The sequence below is a fragment of the Phasianus colchicus genome, chromosome 2, assembly GCF_987193195.1.
Source record: "Phasianus colchicus chromosome 2, bPhaCol1.hap1.1, whole genome shotgun sequence".
Lineage (NCBI taxonomy): Eukaryota > Metazoa > Chordata > Aves > Galliformes > Phasianidae > Phasianus > Phasianus colchicus.
Genome location: NC_143437.1, coordinates 62,696,403 through 62,720,024, shown reverse-complemented (window position 1 = coordinate 62,720,024; position 23,622 = coordinate 62,696,403). Strand labels below are relative to the sequence as shown.

The 23,622-nt window shown below is 40.3% G+C and overlaps 1 protein-coding gene and 1 long non-coding RNA gene across 9 annotated transcripts in view; one reads left to right on the top strand and one right to left on the bottom strand.

Moving 5' to 3' along the window:
• The first annotated feature begins 944 nt into the window (after window positions 1-944).
• On the top strand, window positions 945-12,641 carry LOC149919066 (uncharacterized). Its single transcript, XR_016464751.1, has 4 exons — window positions 945-1,661; window positions 4,293-4,419; window positions 11,214-11,311; window positions 12,217-12,641. It is a non-coding gene; the product is annotated as an uncharacterized LOC149919066 (long non-coding RNA).
• A 10,093-nt stretch (window positions 12,642-22,734) lies between these two features.
• The window catches only part of CEP85L (centrosomal protein 85L), a 139,708-nt gene continuing 138,820 nt past the window's right edge, over window positions 22,735-23,622 (bottom strand). For all 8 annotated transcript variants that reach the window (XM_090135845.1, XM_090135843.1, XM_090135847.1 and 5 more), the window contains one exon: window positions 22,735-22,947. In XM_090135845.1, coding sequence (XP_089991971.1) covers window positions 22,784-22,947 — 164 coding nt within the window. In that variant the 3' untranslated portion in view covers window positions 22,735-22,783. The remainder of the gene's footprint in view (window positions 22,948-23,622) is intronic.

The following is a 23,622-nucleotide window of genomic DNA, read 5'->3' as shown; positions in this document are numbered from 1 at the left end:
GCAAACAGAATATAGATTTCACTGGCAAACAGTGAACTTGCCAGTCACTTTGGACAAGAGGAGAATATGGCATGGCAATAACTGTTGCTGTTCCCAAGGCATGTGAGATTCCAATTCAGTTTAAATTAAGGTGTGGGAAGATCAAGGATTAGACTGAGAAGCTTGTGGTTAACCTTTTTGCATGGGGAGATGCAAACACTGGGCTCAGAGCATCACTTCAGAGCTAGAGTGAATAGCTTGATCCTGGACGGGCTGAGGGGGGGGAGCTAACTGCATTCCTCATGTACACGAAGACAGACATGATTTCTTGTTCTTGCTTTGCTGAGCAGAGTCTCGTAACATTGTGTCTGCATGGGGAAGCTAATGCACAAAGGAAGGATACATATATGCTACTGTAGTTTGACAGTTTTTATAATATTGCTTAAATGCCAGTACTTGCTGTGCTTTCTAAAGGTTGATCCAGTTTATGAGAGTTTTACAGAAAATGTGTGGGTGGCTGATCAGTATGGTTTTTTTACTGTTTCATATGAAGTGGTGCTGCCATTTACCAGGAGAAAGGAATGATCAGGCATATTTCTACTTCATTTGTTTTTTCTTTTTTTTAAAACAATAACAATAAACGTGTAAGGTGAGATGGTGAAGGATATAGGCTGTCTAGTCTATTGCTGCTTACTGTGATTTGCTTAGAACTCTCCTACATTGATGCAGTCAGAAAATTGCTAATATCTAGGTTTCTTCATTGACTTGCTTGTACAATAAGCTCTTGGTTCAGGTTAGTTTTTAGTATCACAAAACATTACAAGTACCAGAATGCACTGAGTGACTGAGAGGGCTGAAGATACAGGCATTCATACAGACATGTACTTATCTATATACTCTAGGTTAAGCCTGAGAATTATTCAGCCTCCAATTAACAAGTCCTGAAGCATGTCATTGATCACAGAAATAACTTTCTTTTCCATTGCCCCTAATAATAACTTCTAATTAGGTACTGCGCTGTTCATAAAGCTTTTTGTTCACTGAACTCTGAAAGGAGGAGATACTTGCCCCAGAGGAATTCCTCACTTAAAGGCAGAAGGTTGGAGTTGGAGGTTCCCTTACCAGATGGTGGCTGTCAGAGCCACATCTCCTCAGAGCCTTGGCCATGGCTCCTTCTCATCAGAGAAATGCAGAGCTTTTGCATCTTACTCTCAACTCTGTTTTTTACAATCTCCTATACAGTGTCTCAAAGAAGGAAACAATTAGCACAACCAGTACTCATGCACACTCCACTGTGGTAGGAACCATCTCTACATTCTCCAAGAGCTCTAGCAACCAGCTTAAATGAAGGCAGTGCATTTGAAAAAGGAACACTGAGAAACTAGACTGGAAGAGAAAACAGCCTCTGTTAGCAGCTATTAATCTGTTTTGTTTGTACCACAGGACAGCGATGATAAACCTTTTGGGTGTTTGTTGCCAAATGAATTTAAAAGACTATGCAACCTCGTGTTGGTTCAGATCTCTCCAGTACCAAATTTGGGAGTGAATCATCATGCCACAGTGGTTTTGCTACTGAACTGATGCTTCTGCTCCATTGATTGCAGTGAGACGTATAGAGACAAGGCCTCAGCTTTAACCTAATCCTGATCTTTCCTCAAGGAGAATTCTGAAGGAAATTGAAGGTATGCTTACACAATCATGTTTTCCATCCTATTTTAAAATAATCTCTGCTGTGCATAAGCCAACTGCAGAAACAACATGATCTTAGCTCCTAGAACGTGAAGAATTTTAGAATTTAAGGAGTCAGTACTAGCAAGTGCTGTGTGATGGAATTTGATTAAAGAACAATATGTGATGTTTTATTCTCTACTGATATAGAAAACAGCACAGAACAGGAAAAAAAAAAAAGTAGTTTTAGTGGATTTAAAGATCTAGTAATTTTCTCATAATTATGTCTTCTTTTTAATTGCAGTTTGACAGCCTCTGAAGGGAGGTTCTGGTGAAGTGGAGGTTGACCTTTTCTCTCATTAAACTAGCAATAGGACTAAAGGGAATGGCCTCAAGTTGCACCAGGGGAGATTCAGGTTGGATGATGGGAAATACTTCTCCAAGAGAGTGGTCAGGCACTGGAATGGGCTGCCCAGGGAGGTGGTGGAGTCACTGACCCTGAAGATGTTCAAGAAATGTTTAGATGTTGTACTGAGGGACGTGGTTTTGTGGGGGTATATTGGTGATAGGTGGGTGGTTGGACTGGATCATCTTAGAGGTCTTTTCCAACCTTGATGATTCTATGACTTCTACTAAGCACTGGATGAAAATATAGAATGATTGTTCAGCATGTGACATAAAATCTGTCTTGCCATTGGTATTTAGTTGATAGCAACTCAGGTTGCTCACTGCTGCTTAGGGAAGCACTTCTTCCCTCCAATGTCTGTTAGGATGATAAGTGTTCTTTGGACCTATAAGCAAACTTAGCCATGATGTGTACAGAGAGCAGAACACAGATGCACTTGGAACATAATGGAAGAGAAAAAATGCTTATTTTAATTTCTCTGTATCAATAGCTTTGCTCATAGAAGTATATACTGAAAACTTACTGAATTTGGAAATTGCTAAGATCTCTTCAGTTACCCAGTTGATAGCTGCGCCAGTTCTGTTTGACCCAACAGCTTGTCTCTTAACCATGCTGTTTGTCCAGGCCTGTGTGAAACCCGTAAGGTTTTGCACAAATAGCAGCAAGTTAGTAAGAAGTAAGTTTATTGTCAAGCATTCTCTTTTGGGCCATGACAAAGAGACAAGAAGCTGTTTTATGGAATGGGAGATAATTACTGTCAATAATAAAAGAAAAAAAATCTATGTATTCTCAATGATTAAATGCCTGGTAGGTGTGCAAAGAGAACTTCCTAGAGCCCTTATCTTCCACCCAGTAAGGCTGGTTATCTGTTCACATTGCTTGATCTCCTAATTTATATCTAACTGAGCATTAGACTTCAATATAAAATCTACCCTTAAGTAAAGTTTTAATGTTTTCTTAATGCATGACAAATAAGAACCTGTCAGTAACTTGACCAGATCTCAAACCCTAGCTTACAATAAAATAGCATCCCATCCCATTTCTTCCACTTCTGATTATTCTCACCCAAAAAAGAATAGAAAATAAATCAGAAGAACTTTCTGAAGAGGAGCCTCTGAACCAGGCAAATGCTCACCATTAGCACAAGAGAACAACATTTACAACTTTTGCAGGATTGCTTTTAACTTCCTGACCCTCTCTCCTTGTTGAGTTTCTGTGCTATGGGCGAACTTGAAACTATACGGTATGTTAGATGCTGATTTTTGCCTGTTACTCTTGACTCAAGATTCAGCATGTTAGCAAAGCAGATTTGCATTTTTATTACTATTTTAAGCATGTGTGCAGCTAAGTCTTCTGTTACCATGTTTTTTAACTTCACAGATTGCTAAGGGAACAACTTTATTGGCAAGAAAACATTGCTTTAATTGCTCAGACAAGCAACAAGATGGATTCCATTCATTGTTTTGGGTTGTTTTTTTTTTTTTTTTAAGGACTCTGCCTGCGTTGTGAACTTCTTGGACATACTATTCATTTCCTCAAACCCAAATAAAAGAAGAGCTCTAATTTCACCATATTATGTTTTTTTTTTTTAACTTTCAGAAAATGAAAAACTTCTTTGCTCAATGGTTGCTCTGCCCGTGTTTTGTTAATTTAAGGGAAGAATTTTGGCAAGAATGTGATCTGTGCTCAAAACATCATTCTATATTTTCCATCAGATTTTCCCCTTGTACAGTGTATCCAGCATTCTTGCTATGATGATATGAGGATTTAATCCTCTCCTTGAAAAGTGGTAATTTTATTTCAAGGTATTCTTTCAGCATCCTTCTTTATTTTATATTATCTTTTGTGGTTCATCTACAAATTAGAAGTCCCTCCATTTATGTTCCTTGTTGTAGGAACATTGAGTACTACTTGTGTTTTGGTGACATCTTCTGGATAAGGTTGCCACTGGAAGAAGTAATTAAAATACATCACTACTAGTGTCCTTTGTGCTTGTTTCTGGTCTGTTTTGAAAAAAAATGTACACCTAACCTTTTCCAGTGATTAGTATCCTACTTGAAGTTCAGTAAAGAGTTTCTGACTCCAAAGTGAAAGATGAAAATGGATTGTATTATAAATACAAACTGACACTGCTTGCATGGGGCTTCATATACAGATGGACTGAGATCTTTTGTCTTACATTTGTATAAATGCAATTAAATAAATCTGTTATCCATCTCACTTTTTCTTCTTATGGCAGGCCTGTACTGTGCTAATTGTTGAATAGACTAACCAGAGGAAAAAAAAGGTTTCCCTAGAGTAAAGATGCTCATAGCCAAGTTTCCACCTTCAGCAGCAGGTGCGTGGAGGAGAGGATAAAGGGCAAGGTAAGTCAGAACCAATAATTCCCAGAACTTATTTCTTGCCATAGTCAGAAATACTGTGTCCAGACTCAGAGTAAGAGGCAGTACCTTGTGTTTACTAGGTCACAACTGATTTTTCTTCTATCATTATTTGCTATCAAGGATAGCAAATATCCCTCTTTGTTTCCTCTAAAATAGCTGCAGCTTTATAGAAGAGAGTTCTCTTTCTCTCTTTCTTTCTCTTTTCTGCTATACTAAAAAGTTCTGGTAACATTAGTTATTCTTCATCTTAAATCTGCTCCATACATCTGAGAGCCATTCTATAAAACATCCAGATTAACTCTACCATCTTTGAGAACTTTTCACAGCACTCAGGGCATAAAGGCACCAGTATCCCAGCTGTAAGTATGGGCTAGCATCCTGTTCAAGATAAATCCATCTATTCTTCTTACTTTTTTATTTTTACTTTTTTTTTGTTTTTTTGTCACTAGTACAGAGCTGAAATTTTAGTGGGAAGCTATGCTTCTGTTTCATCATGCAACTGCTCAGTATTATGAAGTCCCAGCTTTGCTGGCACCTTTTATAAATTTTGTTGTCATGTTTCCACTTTCCCGTTCTCTCTCCCAGCAAATGAGAAGATGCACACCACTGTTATCAGGCCAGCTGTATTATTCTGGAATTTCTTTAGAACTTCTTAGTGAATGCAATTAGAACCTGCCTGTTTGCAGTCATTCATTTTGCCCATTTACCATTTATTCATCTTCCATTCACTTAGTCCATTATTCCACAGCCCTCATGCCAAAGTCTGAAAGAGTGGAGAAGGAGGAGTGAGTCTATCATAGAGTTTCTTCAAGCTCCTTAATGGTAGTTGCAGCAGTATATCAGAATTCAGTGCTGAACTATTTCAATTAAGCATTGACCTCAAGCTACTCTCCTATCCTCATTTGTGGGAAAGCTCTCATTTTTATAGGGAGTAACACTGTGCCAACTTCAAAGAGCTTCTTGAAAAACCCTAGTCCAAATATTAAACCAATAATCTGCCAGTCTCAAGACACATTTTGAAAACTCATTGCTGCAAATTTTGTTGAAGAAGGGTCTCTCCTTCTACTACCATCACCCTACCATTCCCCCCTGACCTTTTTTCATTTTCTTTTTTTTTTTTTTTTCTCCAGACATCTCACTTTGCAATACAGTCTTTTGGGGGCAGTCATGTCTCCAAAACATTTCACTACTAACAACCCAGCACTCAGTGAGGAAGCACCAAAGCCTACAGTTGATCAGCATTCAGTAAGAATGAGATAACAGAGCTTTTCTCTTCTTCCTGAATGTTGCAAATGAAAAGTAAGTAGCAGTGTTAGATGTGAATTTAACAGTGCGTTAACTGCTCTGCAACACATACTTAATGGAAAAAGCAAGGTGGGTTATGGCTCAGTATCCAGCTGTTGTGCGCTGCAGGTGATACTGGGCATTTGTTATGAAATATGGGGTATAATGTAAATCCATAGTGCCATTATTTTGGAGGAATGTGTTCACACAAAAGCACCTCTAATCTTCAATGGGAGAGAAGAATTAACTAGTGACATAAGAAAGATGATTATTTTTGATTTGGAAAAAGTTACTGAAGTCAAGTTTCTAATTTTTCTTGTCACAGAAAGTTAGGTTGAGCAGAAGTTCAAAAAGGCTGTAAAGGCAGGAGTTTTATCAATTCTTTTTAAAGTTTTGTCACTGTTCTTACTTTCTATTAAAGCAGAACACATCTGTGGCACAGAGTGACAACTATTAGGTCTCAGTATTTTCCTCTTCCCAGTAATGCTTAATTCACAGTGCTAACAATGTAGTTCCAGTCTGGATCATGCTGAGCAACCACCTAAAGAAAGCCCAAACTGTATTTCCTTCCTACCTGTGTTACTGATGTACACCAGTAAGGCACTGTAGCAAGAGCCACCTGACTGAAAGTGGACAGAGGTTGACATGTGGGGAGGAAACATTCAAGCCAGAGGAACCTCTGAACATCACATGTCACCTTGAGCACTGATCAACAACTGCCTGCCGACATCTGCAACCATGCTGTAAATTTGTCAGCCAGCTACAGCACAGGAGAGAGGAATTACAACACTCCCACCAGCAGCAGTCATTATGGGTATTGTACAGATTCTACAGCTCACTGGACATGAGGTCCAACTATCTTATCCCCGCTATAAGGAAATTTGGCAACTTCTGCCATTCTTAAGATGATAAAATTTAATACCTAGAAGTTAAGAATCCTGTAATTTGGTAAGATTCTGGTCAACAAATGTAATGATTTTCTTTCGTGAAAATGGATGGCTTTCCCCAAATGACTCAGCACTGGTTCCTTCCCTGGGCTGGAGCTCTCGTTTTTCTGAGGTCTCACAGTGATGTTTCAAATTTAATCATAATTTAAAGTCTCAGCAGGTACTACTTTCAAATCCAATCTAAATCAAGCAAAGTAAGTAGGTTTGCATCACAGGTGAACTTGCCACGATCTATTTCATGAATTTCAGGTGTCAAAAAATTCCTGCAAGTTTTAAAGTGGGCATTGAAGTATGTACAATGCTTCTATTGTGAGATGTGAACATCTCAATGGTCAGAGATCGGCAGCAGGCTACTTTCTCTTGAAACCTGCTAACAAACGTTCTTTGCTGGAAGCCTACAGAAGCCATTCTGTTGATCTTGGAGAAAGGGTTCTTCTGTAGACTTACTATTTCATTAGAATGGAAATGGTTTCAACCACAAGCTCTCTGACAGCAGTAGCTTGTTTTCTGCAGGTCAGGAATGCTGTTTCTTGCTCCCTCATTGTCTGCACAAAAGTAGCTGTGAAGTATGAAGTCACTAGATAACCTTTTGGGCATGAATTTGTAATATTTTCTAACACTTCATGTCTTATTGGAGAATCAATATCCTATTGTTGAATGATATAATTCTTATTATTTTTCCTCTGAAGATTTCTCATATTTCTCAGAGGAATCATCATGATTTAACAGTTGTTTTACTTATTCTTCATCTGATACCATCCTCAGTTTCAAAACCATCTTCATGGAAACCAGGTATTGTCTGGTGCGAGTTGTGCCTTTTCACCTACTTATCTAATGCCATGCAACAGCAAATAATTTCCAATTTGGGAGGTACTCTTCATGAAATGTCCTGAATGACAATCAGTACAAAATCTTTTTCCATCTAGTCAAGAAACATCTCAGTGGTTAACACACTACATCTGCTCTAAGCGACATTCAGATTCAGCTGCCTTTTCTGTAACAGCTGTGGAATTCAATCCTTGTGTTTCTTGTATGTAGTAAACACTCATATCTATCTTCCTCCTTCTGCTTGTTTACAATCTTGGTTGTTTGGTTTATTGGCTTCTCAGTTTGGAGGCTGTCTTGGATAAGGTTAAGTTGTGCACTATAGTTCAGCTTTAAAGATAAGGTGCAAAGAACTTGCCTTTGAGAAATTCAGGAATATTTCAGGTCCTGACTTTAAAAGAAGAAAAAGAATATTAGGTATAATCATATAAATAATGCAGGGCAATCCAACACCCAAATCTACTTTGGCTTTTTTATAGAAACTCAAACATCTTTATTTTTTTTTCATTAAACAATACTCTTCACATTCAGTAATCATTACATGTATGTGTATATGTGTATTTACATTATGTATTTTTATATAATTTATCTGTAAATGCATTCAGTTTATATGTACACAACATATTTTTTTCAGATATTGGAGGCATGTGCCAGAATTTTTTTTTTTATTATTTGCAATGAATTCTTTGAAATTACGGTATTTAGTGATTCACATGATTTGGCTTTTGATGTCATGAGTTGAAAAGCAGAAATTACTGTTTCTGATTTTGTTTAACCTGGGAAATTCATTGAAAATTACTCATCGCAATTTTGTGACGTCCCAACCATTGTTTCAGTGGTGGTGCTCTTCTTTTTCTGAGGCTCTTGCAAACATTTTAGGTGTGGAAGGTGTTGCTACCATTTTTTCCCTATGTACAAGTCCATTAGATGAGTAACACGTTATTCTGAAAGATGTATTATTTAAACTGAGTACATCAGACAAGCCCTGCTGTAAGGATCAATTAATTACTTATGTTTTTATATGGCAATTTGATCATTCAGAAATTTGAGTGCTGGGAGATTCTGAGGTCTCTGGAGCCTGTGTGCTTTGTGTCAAATATTGTTCTCTAAGAATGGCATCACTGTGTGATTCAAAGAGAAATTCATTTGTTTAGCTAAAAGATGTTTCACTGAGATTTGCATTTCAATTATACTGAGGTAAGATTTAATGAATTTTAGTTGACTTTTTTGACCATGGATGTTGGGTCCAGAGGGACTCAAATATTTTAGTTTAAAGCTGCTCTCTCTACTGCTTTAAAAACATGGATGCTGCCAAGGTAATGTGTATAATAACTGGAGGGCTTGTGAGTTCTTGGAGGCTAGCGGGATGTATTGTCTCTATTGGCCACATATGGAGTGAGTGCTGTGTATTGACCCAATCTGAAAGGAGTAACTTCATGGAAGCCTTCCACTAAGCTTGTCCTGGGCATGGAATTAGATCTGAACCAGGTTCAAGGCCTTACAAACACACCTTTGTGAATTTTAAGCTGTCTTCGAGAGTAGCTGTATAACAAGGAGAAAAGGGCTCCATGGAGTGGCAGTGATGTTATGGACTGACAGTAACCCCCATTCCCTGTTCTCCTGGACTGCTCAGGTAAGGAGTAGACAAGGATGGGTGGCAAGGGAGAAGTGTTTTTAGTTTGCTTTTAGTTCTCACTGGTCAGTTTAAAACAGACAATAAACTCTATGAATGTCCCCACACTGAGACTGTTTTGCCTGTGACAGAAACTGGTTGAGTGATTTCCCTGTCCTTGTCCCAACCCATAAGTCCTTTTCCTCCTCTTCCCTTCAGGAAGGAGATGAGAGAGCAGGCATTGTGTTTAGCTGCCTACCAGTGTGGAACCACTATGTTGCTTGCTATTGCTTTTTTCTTTTTTTCCCTTTAGTATCTTTTGGTCTGGCAAATTTAAAAAAAAAAAAAAAAAGATGTAATCCATGAATTTCAGAGCTAACATTAAAACTTATACTACTTTTCAGGAATTACTCTTTATAGTGACAGCCATCTTTAGTGTGTGAAATACTTTATGAATGCTTTTGAATGAAATAAGCTGAGCGTCTGTCAGGACATAGACACTTCTGCTGCTCTGAATTTAAATGATAAGTCAGGGTGAAATAAAAGATTCAAGCCTCATGCCGTGTTTTTAAAAGAGAAATTTGGGTCATCCTGCAGAAAGTTTGAATTTCTTTCTTTTTAGTGAGAAAGCAGAGCACACAGCTCACTCCCTGGGAGGAACACCTTTCTGCACTTTAGCCCTCTTTATCCCATACCTCATTCAGAGAGGTCAAACATTCATCCAGGAATAGACAAGACCGCTGTACATACCTGTGTGTGCCATATACTCCTGACAAGCTGTTTTTCTGTTTTTCCTTTCTTCATTCTGCAACCTGGGGTTTGATGAGCTGGGTGAGGCATCCTGCATCCCTATCTTCAGCCCTTATGCTTCTTAGGTGTTTGTTCTGTGCCACCACGTGGAATATCTTGTGGTGCAATGCTTTGGTGGCAGGCATCAGCAGGAGCCAGGCAGGTCAGCTTGGCCTGCTGGCCCAGAAGCAAGCTGTTGTAATGGAGATAAATTAGGGTAAACGAGGAACAGAGGCTGGTTTAAAACATTTCTTCCTTGTCTTTGTGAGAGGAACAGAACAGCTAGCAGAGGAGCCAAATTTTTTATCACATTAATAGCATAGCTGGTGTGGCCATTGCTAGGGTATATGTTGTTGGAGAGTAAACAGTGACCAGGAATAAATCACTAGTACAGAAAAAAAAATAATCCAAGACAAATGAATTACTGTACAATCCAAGCATCTAAATGGTTTGCTGAGTGCTCAGGGAAAATCACAGAACAGAATCAGAGCTTGCAAGCCGGCAGGAAGCCCTGCTGCCTTCCCATTGCCCCAGAGGTTCCTCCAAGAGATTTCCTCAGCAGGAAGAAGCATGCTGGGGAGCTGCCCTGGGTTCCTCACCTGGTATCCAGGTGCCTCTGGCAGCTACCCTGAGAGTTTCCAATTTCCTCTGTGGGGGCCAGGATAGGAAGCGAGGGGGAATGTGGGGGCCTGGCTGAGCAGAAGCCTGCAAGCTGCTTGAGGGAGAGAGAGATGGGCTGAAGGGATCCCCAGTGTGACAGGATGCTTTGGGAGGGCTTCTTTCCAGTCACCTGTGAGTTCTTTGTAGCTATCTCTTCTGGAAGGATGCCAAAGCCAATAGAGAAAGGAAAGATGAATGGACTGCCGCGCTGGGGTAGGTTGGCAAGAGCCAGTGTAGTGGCTGCAGTGGGTTACCACAGCCCAGCTATGAGTGTCTCCCTTGGTGTGATGGTGCCCCACTGGGGCTCCTGCTCTGAAGCTCGCTCTCCATCAGCATTCACTGAGCAATAGAGGTGATATGTTGACAGCATCTCCAATGGCTTGTGGTCACAGCCAGCCTGGTGTTCGGTGCTTTTTGGACATATCAGAGGCTTCTGTGTTCACAAAGGCTTGTGGGAATCCTTGCATTCACACATTCAGCCCCAGTGTGGGGTTTCCAAAACACCAGACTCATAATGTCAGCCATTTGGGCTTCAGAACCTTGATGCTTTCCTTGGAGTCAGGATTTTTGGGGGGTTGGTAAATATATATATATATATATTTTTTTTTTCCCTGCTTTTCTTTATTTCCCTTACACTCCCATACTATGCTTGTTTGCAGGCGATCAGTCCATGAATGATGTGGCAACTCAGGAGGTTTCCTTGCATTCTGAAGATCTCTCTGAGTCATAGTGAGGCACGTATGCATGAGCAAGTCGGGTATGTACATTTTCCTTCTCTCTCATTGGAGAAATGATAGGATCTGCTTGTTAGAGAGAGTTTGATGAAGTATCCTGCCTGCACTTTCAATTAGGGAGCTGTTTTGCACAGGATTTTCTTGGCAGGAATGGACAGGTTTTATTCCTCAGCTGAATTCCCTTTATTTCCATTTGAATTTAATGTGGTATTTTATTAGCTGTACTGTTAGACAGTTTTCCTCAATTTAATTTTTGCTTGTTCTGCTGGTGCAAAGGGTGGTAGCAACAGTACCCTGTTCCTTTCTCCTCTTCATAATCACCTTGGAAGATAATGATGCTTATATTACCGTTAAACCAATTATTTAAAAAGTGATACAGTCATTTCTCCAGAATTTCCTAGCAATTATTTTCTATTTCACCTGTAAATTTACTTCTTCCTGGTCAGTATTCACATGCTGTTACCCTTTAACCAGCAATGGTACAAGCACAATCTGTGCTGATGACCAACTCCTCTCTGGGCAGCCCAGTGACAGGTGCCAAAGGTGCTCAAATCCAAAAATTTGCATTCTGAAGGTGCTGTCTGTTGCTTGATCAGCCAGGAAGTCTTTCTGCAGCTCTGCTCCTTGACGCTTCCCCTCTGTAAAGGAGAACCTTTACGTGAATGGAGTCTGTGCTGCTCCATCCGGAAACACTTGGATGTTTCTGTAACAATCTGTGACAGAATCACCTTTTACCTTTGCGTGATATAGGGGGGTAGGGCTGTGCTGTTGAATCTGGAAAAGGCCAGGCATGTCACTCATTAGCTAGCAAAATGTCAAGTGGGTAGAAGAGCAATCGATGTTACCAGGAGAAGGTGCACAAGAGCAGGATGCACAGGGATTTAAGCTGGAGTTGTCTTCCAGCCCAGCTTTTCATTTATCTGTGCAGGAACTGGTGACAGGAGCTCCACTTCTCCCATGATCAAACTAAACAAAACCAAGCGTCTCTGCACACTTGAGCTTCTGCAGTGCCAGGTAATAAGTATAGAGAATGAGCTGATGTACAGTTCTTCCTCTGCCACTATGTAAGTCTGGTTCTTAACATGATGTGAGCACTGCTGAGTTTGGTGGCTTGTTTTGTTTTGCTTTAGTTAAGCAGGAATCATATTGTGCCTTTGTATTAATGTACATATTATACATATATACAAATAAATAATAGTAGTTATACTACATTAAATAAAAGTATTTTTAGAAGTATTTCTCTGAGAAACAGAAAATGCCATTGTTGCTGTTTCAGACTGCCTTCCATGGCAACCTGCTTACTTTCATTTCGCTAGCAGTGTGAGTGTAGCTGACTCAGGGCTCAGTGGTGGAAGATTACACCAGCAGGCTATTTTCCTCATTAAGTTGCCCCACAAATGCTCTCAGAAGAAATAAAACGCTCCTTGGAGAAAGGGAAGTGTCCCTGTAGAGCTGCTGCCTGTTGTTCCAGTATCAGCCCCACAATGTGGGGTCTCCTGCAAATGTATGGAAAGGCTTTGGTCCTGCCACCAGGAGGTCATGTTTCAGCATGAGAGTGCTGAGAGAGCTGGATGTGTGGAAGGAGAAGGAGTGAGTTGTAAGCATGGAGGTGACACATTGTCACACCATGGCCCTTGGAACTTTGCAGACTTTTGCTTCAGTTCTGAATAACTGTGATTTTGCAGAGGGCTTTACTTCAATTTTTGGTGTCGAGTTGTTGGAAATACATGTTTAAACTGTGACAGGAAGAAATCAAGCCAGCATTATTACATGCAACACACATTGAAATATAACCTATTTAAATGAGTGAACTAAATGAGTGCCATCCTCAGAGCTTGGGAAAAGACTTGTGATCGTAATTGAATGGAAGGTGTATGCAAACACATTCTCAGCAGCACTCAGTACAGTTATAGCTGGAAGAGATGAGCTCATCTTCAAGGTCTGGAAACTGCTCACTGTCACAGGGATCAGTGAGGCCTTCCTGTTGACGGAGGAGGCTCACATTAGGCATTTAAGCAAGCCAGAAAAATCCCATTGCTGAGTAGGTGGTGTAAGTCAGTGTAAGGATACCTGATTATCTTTGGATGGTCATGGCAAAGAGGGCTGTAAGAAAGTGAGCAGTGTCTGCACCTTCAAGAAGGGCAAGACAAAGATAGAGCTAACTGTCGGCCTCACCTTGATCCTGGGGATGGTGCTGGAGCACACAGTGCTGGAAATGGTTTCAGAACATAATAAAGTCAGCGTGATTGGGAATTGCCAGCACGGATTTATGAAGGGGAAATCATGTGTAACCAACTTGATAGACTTCCCCAACAGAATGATTTGCTCAGTGGACAAGGGGAGAGCAATGAATGATCTCATCTTGACTTCAGCAAGGCTTTCACTCTGTCTCCTTTAGCAGCCTCATGGACAAACTGATGAATTACAGCTCCTACTGCAATCTTCACTTTATTTGTCTGTGTGCCTGTAGCAGTGTGATTCGTTGCTTATCTGAGAGGGGAAAAAAAAAAAAAACGCAAACCAAAAAGATCTGGCTTTCTTCCCTGAACTGGATGTTCTTACTTTACGTGATCAAGGTCTTAGAATCATCCTTTTGCTTTGTAAAGTCACCACTTACAATGTACTTTACAAACAACCAGTTTTTGTTTTCTCTGAGGAAATAGCAGAGGGTTTTGTTACCAATTCTATGCTGTACAAATAAGAGTAGTTGGGCTTTAGAAAATCGTGCACATAAATTGCTACACTCAAAGCTGCTAATTCACAGTCCCAGACAGCTGTGACTTCGCTCCCCAGCAAGTGGCCTCAGTCATAAAGGTATGTCCACACTGAGTGCAGCAGTGTCTGAAAGTCCTCCTTCCGACATGAGGATGTGGCAGCTTTCCCTCTGCAGCGTAGAAAGCAGGGAGAACCTGCCTGGTCGTTAAATATTCCTGTCTTTCAGCAGCATTAGCATCAGATCCTAAGCACATCTCGAAGCTTCAGACCAGCTTCAAATACCAAAAAAACAGAAAATGAAACCTGATGCAGTAGATCAGATTTTTAAGCGTTCTCATGGTTAGCCCAAAGGTTGGCCTAAAGGTCCCCATCCCCCCATATGGGTCAGTTATCAGCATCTTCAGTGTTTGCTCTATTTCTGTCAGAAAATCACAGAATCAGAATGGTTTGGGTTGTAAGGGATGTTTAAGATCATTTAGTTCCAACCCCCTGCTACAGACAGGGGCACCTCCCTCCAGACAAGGTTGCTCACAGCCCCATCCAGCCTGGCCCTGAATGCTTCAAGGATAAGGGCATTCACAGCCTCTCTGGACAACCTGTTCCAGTGTCTCACCACCCTCACAGTAAAGAATTTCTTTCTAATATCTAGTCTAAATCTACCCTCTTCCAGTTTAAAGCCGTTTCCCCTTGAGCCTCATGCAATGCCATTCCAGTGTGAAATAACATCAGCTTCCCTTTGCTCCTGGCAATAAAGAAAAGCCCTCCATTGGAATGGCTGATTTCTCTTTGTCAGAGGAAGTATTTCTGCTTCAGAGGACAGAACTGCTGAAACATGTTTAATTCCCAAATGAGGTACCTTAAGGCCCAAATCTGTTTCTACAGGCCAGGATCAGCCTTCTGAAGGTCACAGCAAAGTTCAGTGAATGACTTTTTTTTTTTGTTTGCTTTTAAACCAAAGGATGAGTTCTGTGTTTATTCTTACTTTCTCATTACATTGTGAAGCCAAGCTGCATGCACTGAGTTTGAGGCTGCTTGGGAAGCAAAGCTGCTCTGACAGCCATTGGGGCAGTTCACGTGCTGACCTTCGGAGCACTGCACACACAGTGAGCTCTGCACACCTGCATGGTTTGGGCTGGGTCCATGCATGCAGCCCCCCCAGGCAGTCCCAAATCCAGCTCTGAAGCTGTCACTGGGCAGCATCAAGGCGTAGCCACTCAGTGGCTGGTTACGGTGGTAATTAATTTTTATGACTATGAGAAGGGAGGGCTGTTAGAAACAGATTGATCATAATTGGCTTTTAATTAACAATTTCAAGCCCTAATTTGAATTAAAAATATCCCATTACTTATCTTCACAATTTCATGGGCTCTAGGGCAGGGGAGATAGCGTAACCAACAATGTGATTGAGGCAGGCCTGTGTAACAAAGCGTGTCCAGGACCAACTGCACAATCAGGCAGCACTGCTCTCTGCAGGGGAGCTGCAGCTTTCCTTTTCCAATGAGTGAGGTGGGCAAAGGAAACTGGGAGGGGCTGAGGTTTGGTGGTGGCCCAGCTCCCGCTGCAACACTGAGGGATGAGCAGTCCCTGTGCCCATCACAGCCTCCTCCTGCAGGCAGCCCTTCTGTCTGTGGCTTCCCACCTGCCCCCAGCCCCAAAACCACCATGCATTGAGCACCAAGGTTAGAGAGGTAACAACAAATCATAAAACATCTGAGAGTGGTTACAGTAGCCTGGAAAATAATTCAATAAATAAGTGAAAGTGGATATGATTATAGAGAGTGCAATGAGTCCTTGCTCAAATTATTACATCAGCTTTAAAATCTCAGCCAAATTGGTTTCCGTAATGCGCCTTCTCAGCACAGGCATCATAAAAAGAAAACAGCAATTAATTTCGCCTAAGAGAATCTATAGTGCAGGCTGAGGGAAAAACTGCTTTAAACTGTAGAAATATAGTGATTAAAGTTATGATTTTCTATTGACAGTAAGTAAAAAGAAAAAAAAATATTACAATCCATAAGTGTAAGGCAGTCTCATCTCATCAAAGGAGGTGGCAGTGGCAGGAACCTGGGGCCTGGGCCCTGTGAGCTTTCTTACCTTCACTTCTTCACTTTTCAAAATACTTCAAACTTCTTTTCTGCCCTGCCTTAGTGTGACAGACTGGGGGACAGTAAGGAGGTGAATCTGACTTCATAGCTGCTTTCATACACACCAACCTCTGTGGAGCAAGACTTACACTCCTTGAGACCGAAGCAATTTGCTGCCATGCTTGTGTCCCAGCCAGACAAAACCCTTAAAAGAAGGCTGGCCTCTGCCAGAATGGGCTTTGTGTGGTGGCAGTGCTGTCTCTGCAGCTGGGCAGGTTCCCCTCATCACACCACGGACAGCTGCAGGGCTGAGCCAACTTTCCAGGCTGGCACCCAGGGTCACCACGAAGTTCAGCATGAGTGTGGACAGGAAAGGTTTGGGGACATCTGGTGGTCAGGAGCTGCTTGTGGTCTCAGCTGTTAACGTAAGAGAGACAAGCATCTATGATACCAAGTTAGAATCATAGTATCACCAAGGTTGGAAAAGTCCCCCAAGATCATTCAGACCAACCATCTACGTACCACCAGTATTTCCCCACTAAACCATGTCCCTCAGTATAACATCTAAATGTTTCTTGAACACCTCCAGAGACAGTGACTCCAGTACCTCCCTGGGCAGCCCATTCCAGCACCTGACCACTCTCTTAGAGAAGCATTTCCTAATGTCCAACTTGAAAGTCCCCTGGTGCAACTGGAGGCCAGAAAATCCTCTTATCGCAACTTCAGCATTACAGTTCACTCCAGTCCAGAATTTGACAACAGTTCCTTTTCTCCTTCCTCCAGGCAAATCCTTTCACAGGTACATAGAACAGTGAATCAGTTTTCTGGTCTATTAATACACATGGGCTGCATTCTTCAGGGTAGCTGCCAAACTGTCCATGAAAGAGCCCAGCAGCATTAGCTGAACCTATCGGGTTCCCCATAAGCCACGGCTTGAAGTGAGGTTTCAGCTCCATGCAGATAAAAGCAGCAGCAGCCCCCAGAGGGGGAGTAACTCACAGAAAGGAAAATCAGTATGTATGAGCTATGTAATATTAAGGCATTTTCATGTAACTAATATCATAGTTCATCATTACATGCTTTCCTTCACCACTTGGAATTTCTCCAAGTACACTGAACCCATTCATTTATAAAACAAACGACCCAGCATCATTAGCAACTCCAATGGAATTATTTAAATTACATACAAGAGACAATCAACTCCAGATTTTGTTGCAGCTAATTTGTCCTCACTCAAGATGCTGTAGTGTTACCTGCAGTGTTCTTGTTTGACGTTTTATTTCTAACCACATTTGGACTTGCATTTTGTTTGTGGTGTAAAGGCAAGAGAACATTTTCTACCACTTACTATTGTTAGCAGTGCTTTCATCATGATACTCTGAAATCCAAACCTGACTTTGAACAGTTCACAAAAGGTCACCCTTAGAAATCTTATGGAAAGTTGGCACCTGTGCAGCCCTTTCCATACATTTATACAGAGCACAGCATGTTTTAATTGAATTATAAAAGCACGTCATTCAACGTTCAGTCACAAGGTTTGAGAAAAGCAAGTGATCTGTACCATATATAATGCATTAGCTTATCAAAATGAATTTCCCATCATCTTCAAAAAGGTGAGGAGAAAGATCCTTGATCTCTACGATCTGCACAGTGAAGAAAGCCAGGGGCCAAGGAAGAGCAGTTGTCAAGAGAGACCACTCAACACTTGATGCTCCAGCTGGGTCCTAAGATTTCTTAAGGGTAGCAGCCTGAAAAGAAATCATTTCCAGGTAAGCACGCTTAATCAGCATTTGGGAAGACTCCTCTTCAGATTTTTCAAACTGCAACTTTTCACTTTCCTCAGACAGCGCTAATTTGACATTGAAAAGAATTCAACACTGCTTGATTTTGCTGGTCTACGACAATCTGTGGTGTTTCATGCAGGAAGGATTTCTGTTTGCCATAACTGCTCTCCAGTATGACCACATCCATTAGCTCTGAAAAATTCATAGCTGAAAAATTATAATTAAAACCATGTGCCCTTTCTCCTTGGTACCAGCAGATGCACTGCTACTTTTGCTTCACCATCCCCTTCTTTTATTTTCTGTCCTGCTTGACTGGTGTTGGGGAAACCACTTGTTGATGACTGCTCCAGCAGCTCTGAACCTAATGATCATAACAGTTCTCCCTGCCAGTTTATACCAACTCAGTCTTTCTTTGCTCCACGAGCAAGGAAAAACAGCAGCATCCTCTTAGAAAAGGAGCAGGACATTACAAGCAACAATGCTTTAAAATCATTGCATTGCACTGAAGTAGTAGTTTTGCTACCAATGTCTCAATTATAGAACAAGAAAAAATCAGCAAAGAAGAAATCAATTTTGTAACAAAATTTATTTTTGCTCTGTGGATACAAATCCCAAACATCAACAAACAAATTCCAGTGAAAAAATACCAGTCATTAACAATGAAAACTTTTATTATTATTTAATAAATAGAACTTTGGCATTCAAAATTCTAGCTGTAAACCCTACTTTAAAAAAATTACAAAATGAGGCAAGAACAACAAGCCTAAAGCTGAGCCAGCCAGTGGCTCCTTTACTTTTTACAACAAACACATTTTGATTAAGTCATGACAACTCTATTTACATATGAGGTATTCTGAGCGGTTCAAAAATTGAACCCAATTTACACAACTACCAGTCTTTGGGGACTGATCTAGTACATATGTCAGCTGTGCTTTTCAAAGATAGCTCCAGACACTCCTCCCCACTGAACTAATGATATACTGTAATTAATACACACCAAAGAATCACATTATGCTTTGAGTTTCCTGCTCACGCTTCATATCCAAGAAAGCTGCATACTACAAGCAGGCTAACATTCCGAGCGCACACCTAGTACCTGTTGTAAGTACTTATGTTTCTAGATATTATGCAGAGTTCTTACTACAAAAGCCCAACAACAAAATATTGGCAGGTAAGAGGAAAACAAGGTGCAGTCATCAGCATTCTAGCAACACATCTAAAGTTCAAGGGGAATTTCTACTTAACTTCAGGCATAAAAAGGCACAAAGGTATGCAGCTGTGGAATTAATATTGCTAATGAGCTACTAGAATAAATCATCCCGTTCAGTAATAACCACTGACTGGTTTGCAGCCAACAAGAGTGGGTTAATTCAGGTCTTCTCCTCTCCCCTGACAGAACTCGTTACATCAATGGGAAGAGCCCAATGACATCTGCATCTCTTCCTACGTAATATCAGTGAAAGGAACAAGTGCTAGGGAAGTGGGTCACAGAGGAAGGATTTTCTTTCTTTCCTTGTGCTCTTACCTTGCCAGAAGAACATCTGCTACAAGAAGCAGGCAGTGTGGGCAAAGGAAGGGAAGAAACATCTTAAAGTGAAAAGGACAAAACTTCAGCTCCTGCCATTACCTCCCAGCCACCAGCAGCTTCAAATGTTGAAGCCTGGGTGGGTGGTGGCAGCAATCTCAGCAATTTCACAGAATTATCACGCGACAGCGACACAACTGGGGCTAGGAACCTAAATCATGTTTACACAGTTGAGCTGCATTACTTCTACATAGCAAATAGACAGCATCATCTATAGCCTGTCCCAAGACTTTCCAAGTCTTTTTTCAAAATACATTCTTGAATACAGTAGTTACTGTAAATATCTTCTAAAAGAATTGTACAAATTCGATCTGAAACAATACCAAAAAATTACTGTACAAATTTGCTGACAAACAGAACGGTACAGTATCCATTCATTAGCAGTTCTTTTTCAGCCCTTGAGATTGTCAAACAGCCACAGCAAAAAGTTGTCATGACTAAATCCAAGCAATTCCAATGTTAACATTCATTAATCAACTGTGTATTAAATATGCTGAATGAGATCACACACACTACATTTTAACCAATTAATCAGTCATGCATATCATAGACAAAGCTTATTCCATTTAGAGGCATCTCTAAAGTGATGCATATATAGTAACTGCTACTACTACAACAGGCCCAATTTCAAGAAACCAAAGCAAAATACAGTATCAGTTTAGATATTCAGTTGGTAGCCTGCATCTTTGGCTCAACCATCCACCATTTACAGCCCTATTTTAATCTGACTGAGGCAGGTAAACTCAATGGATATATATATTTAAAACAAAATAACAACAACAAAACAACAACCAAGTGCCTTAAAGTCAACATAAATATCACGGGTTCCCTAAAAAAAAAAATATATATATATTAAAATGCAAGATTACAGCATTGCAAACAAATTATTACAAATACAATGGGACCTCCTTCCTGAGGGACTTTCAACTAATACTTACAGAGCATCACAGCTCCTGAAGTGCTTTGCAAATATTAAATTACTGATCTCAACTCTGCAGTACATTCAACAAGTGAGACAGTGGAGCCACACCAGTCAAGCGACAACACAACAGGACAAACAGAGTTGAAAAATCTCCTGTTGCTAGCTAATTCTCTATTAAATGCTCTATTTCCACAAAATTTAGAAAAATGTGTTGCTCGGTCATTTTTATAGCTACAGCATTTCCATCTAAGGAAATAGCACGCTATGTTGGTGTTCACTTTCTTCCTAATGTTTCTAGTTAGTTACCTGAAACCCTGTTGCTGAATTTCTGATACCAGACAGCAGTCCCCAGTCTATGGCTTCTAAGGAAATAGCGTGCTATTTCCTTAGATGGAAATGCTGTAGCCATAGACTGGGGACTGTTCCTTCACTACAGGGCCAAAACCACTGCACTACATCAAAGGAACAAGCTGTGGCCCTAATTAAAAAAGCCAATGCTTTTACATCAAGAGACACAGGAAAATTAGTGCAAAGATCCTTGTTTTCAGTTTTGCACCAGTGTAACAGTACACTTTCAAAACTACAGAAAGAACAGCATTCAACAATTTAAACTAAAATGGCCTTTTTTTTTTTCTTCAACCTTAGAGCTGAGATACCACGCAATTTCTCTTGAGATTTAATCTGGATGTTTTAGTGCCCACTGGAGCTGGGCCAGTCAGATTAATCTCTATCTGAAAATACTGTGTAGCAACAATATACACTGTAACATAATTTTTCACAGATTAGTCCATGTGTAGGTTCGTGATAGAGAAAACTGTCAAATAAATTAGTCATTATAGCAAAGAAAAAAACAACAAAAACCAACACTAAATTATAAACACGGTAACAGTAACTGCATAACAATGAACAGAAAGCAAAACACCAAGTTAAAATTCATAAATTCAGCCTACGTTGCTATAACCATTTTTTCTTCTATTAAAATAGATATCATCAGAAAACTGTTGCTATAAAAATATTACCCTAGAACTTACACAATTCTAACCTCTATGCTAAGTGATTTCTGCTGTTTTCCATGATACAGATCAGCAGACTGACTTGCACCTTAGCCACTTGAAACTTTAATATCACATGTATGACCAAAGGTCATATATTTTCTTGATAATGTGATTTTAGAGTGGTTTTGCTCACAATGAGTTTTTGTTACCTGCAGTTAAATACCATCTCACACCACGCACAACTGTTCAGATAACTTTCAGTACTGATCAAGGAAAGTGGAAGTGTTAATATTTTATCTGCCCCACAGGAGTGAAGTAGCACTGCCAAGTGATGCTCACAGAACCAACTGTGGAATATGATCTCATTTTTAAGGTAATCTCTTCCTGCTAGAAAGGAGAGATCAAGAATAACCAAACAACATGGAAAATTTTGCAGTCCTTGGTTAACTGAGAATTTAATACTGATAAGCAGAGACATTCCGTTTTGAGCCCTGACTTTGCCAAATGCCTAACACTCGTTTTGTAGCTGCAGAATGGTTGAGGTTGTTTACAACCTCATCAGAGGTCTCCAAGGATATAGATACAGAGAAGCCACATTTTAAAATGGAGGTGACATAAATAAAAAGTATTATGGTATGAACACTAAAATACAGTCTATTCTTTTTGGACAGCCACGTACTACACTGCAGTTTCACGCCTCCCATTTTCTCTGGGCTTGTCACAGACTTGATGTTACTGAAATTCCTCAAAGCAATATGATAATGCTTAAATTTTATGAGATTCATGTGCACAAAGGAATTGAAAGTTGATTTTCTTCCATTCTTCAGCAAACAAGCTAACATTCATTACTAAAAGCAAGATACTTCCTGTAGCAAATTCTTCAGGCAACTTGAAAAGCATTTACTGTTTGCAGCATTCTAAGACTGTTCCAACTGCAGTTCCTACAGCTAAGTGAAGTTTCAGAAGCCCCCATCTTCACCACATACAGCCAAAGGTCATTTGACTCTCTGCACTGATTTCAGAACACAGGAAATGCCACACAAACCCTTGAATGAGGAAAGGACCGAGAGTAGTAGCAGCACGGCTGTTCCAAAGCTCTGACTCCAGAAACTAGTTGAAGCAATAAAAGGAAACCCAATGAAGGAAACAGAGAATCCAACTGAAAAATTCTTCACAGCTTGTTCTTAAATTCAGTAGTTTGGAGAAAAGAAAGATTTCTTGAAGGTTGTACCACTCTGTTCAAACCATGTCTCTCCCTTCCCCACCTGATTCCCAAGACTACATATGCATGATCCTCACAGAGAGGCATGTGCAGTGGTTGCTATCTTCTAATATGGCTCCTTAATAGAAATGCAAAGACCTGTGACACAGCAGCATTTAATAAGTCATTTGCTACTGGATGAAATGTTGTCATTGAGTGATGCAATTGTCCCCCATGTCCTGAGCATAACGGTCTGATATTATCGTCCTTAATTCATCAATATCCTTTCGTAACTGACAAACGTCTGAGAGCTTCTTTGAGAGAGTCTCTGTGCTGTGATAATTTTCATTCTCTTCAGCTGAGCAGTTCAGTGCTACAAAAAAAACAAAAGCCAAGGTTAAAGCTCTAACAGCCGTGCTCTGAATACCTAAACCAGTCAGCCTCTCTTGAAATAAAGGGAAAGTCACTTTAATTAATTCAAGAAAAACCATGCTCCAGTGTGATGAAAGGCCAACAAAACATTGTACCATGTGAACTTAAAGCCAGTTGAGAACTCATCCCTGCTCTACTGAAAGACATGCTTTTCTTTCTGCACCTAGACTCATTAATGACTTATCACTTTCAACAGTAGTGAAAAAGTTGGGTAGGATAACCATTTTCGAAGCTTCTAGCCACTCAGTAAAGAGGGATAGAAAAGCTTGGGAAATCAGACCATGTAAGATTACAAGATAGTACTACAGATATGTTGCATTATTTATCCTGCTGGCTGACAACGATCTCATGGACTTTGAGACAGGTATACGTGCACTCACAGCATTTCAGAAGTTTCCAGTGCAGATGAATCTATGTGGTGCCTACAGAACACTGCACTTTTACCTTCCTACTTTGCTGAAGGTAGAGTTCAGCAAATGGTCTGAGTAATTCTAATTAACACTCAGAAAGCACTAAGATATGATACATTCAAGTGAAAAAAAAAGTTTATTAAGCTTGTTAAAAGGAAAAAACTACATTCGAGCTCTATCTGGCTGGCATCAGGATGTACTTTCCA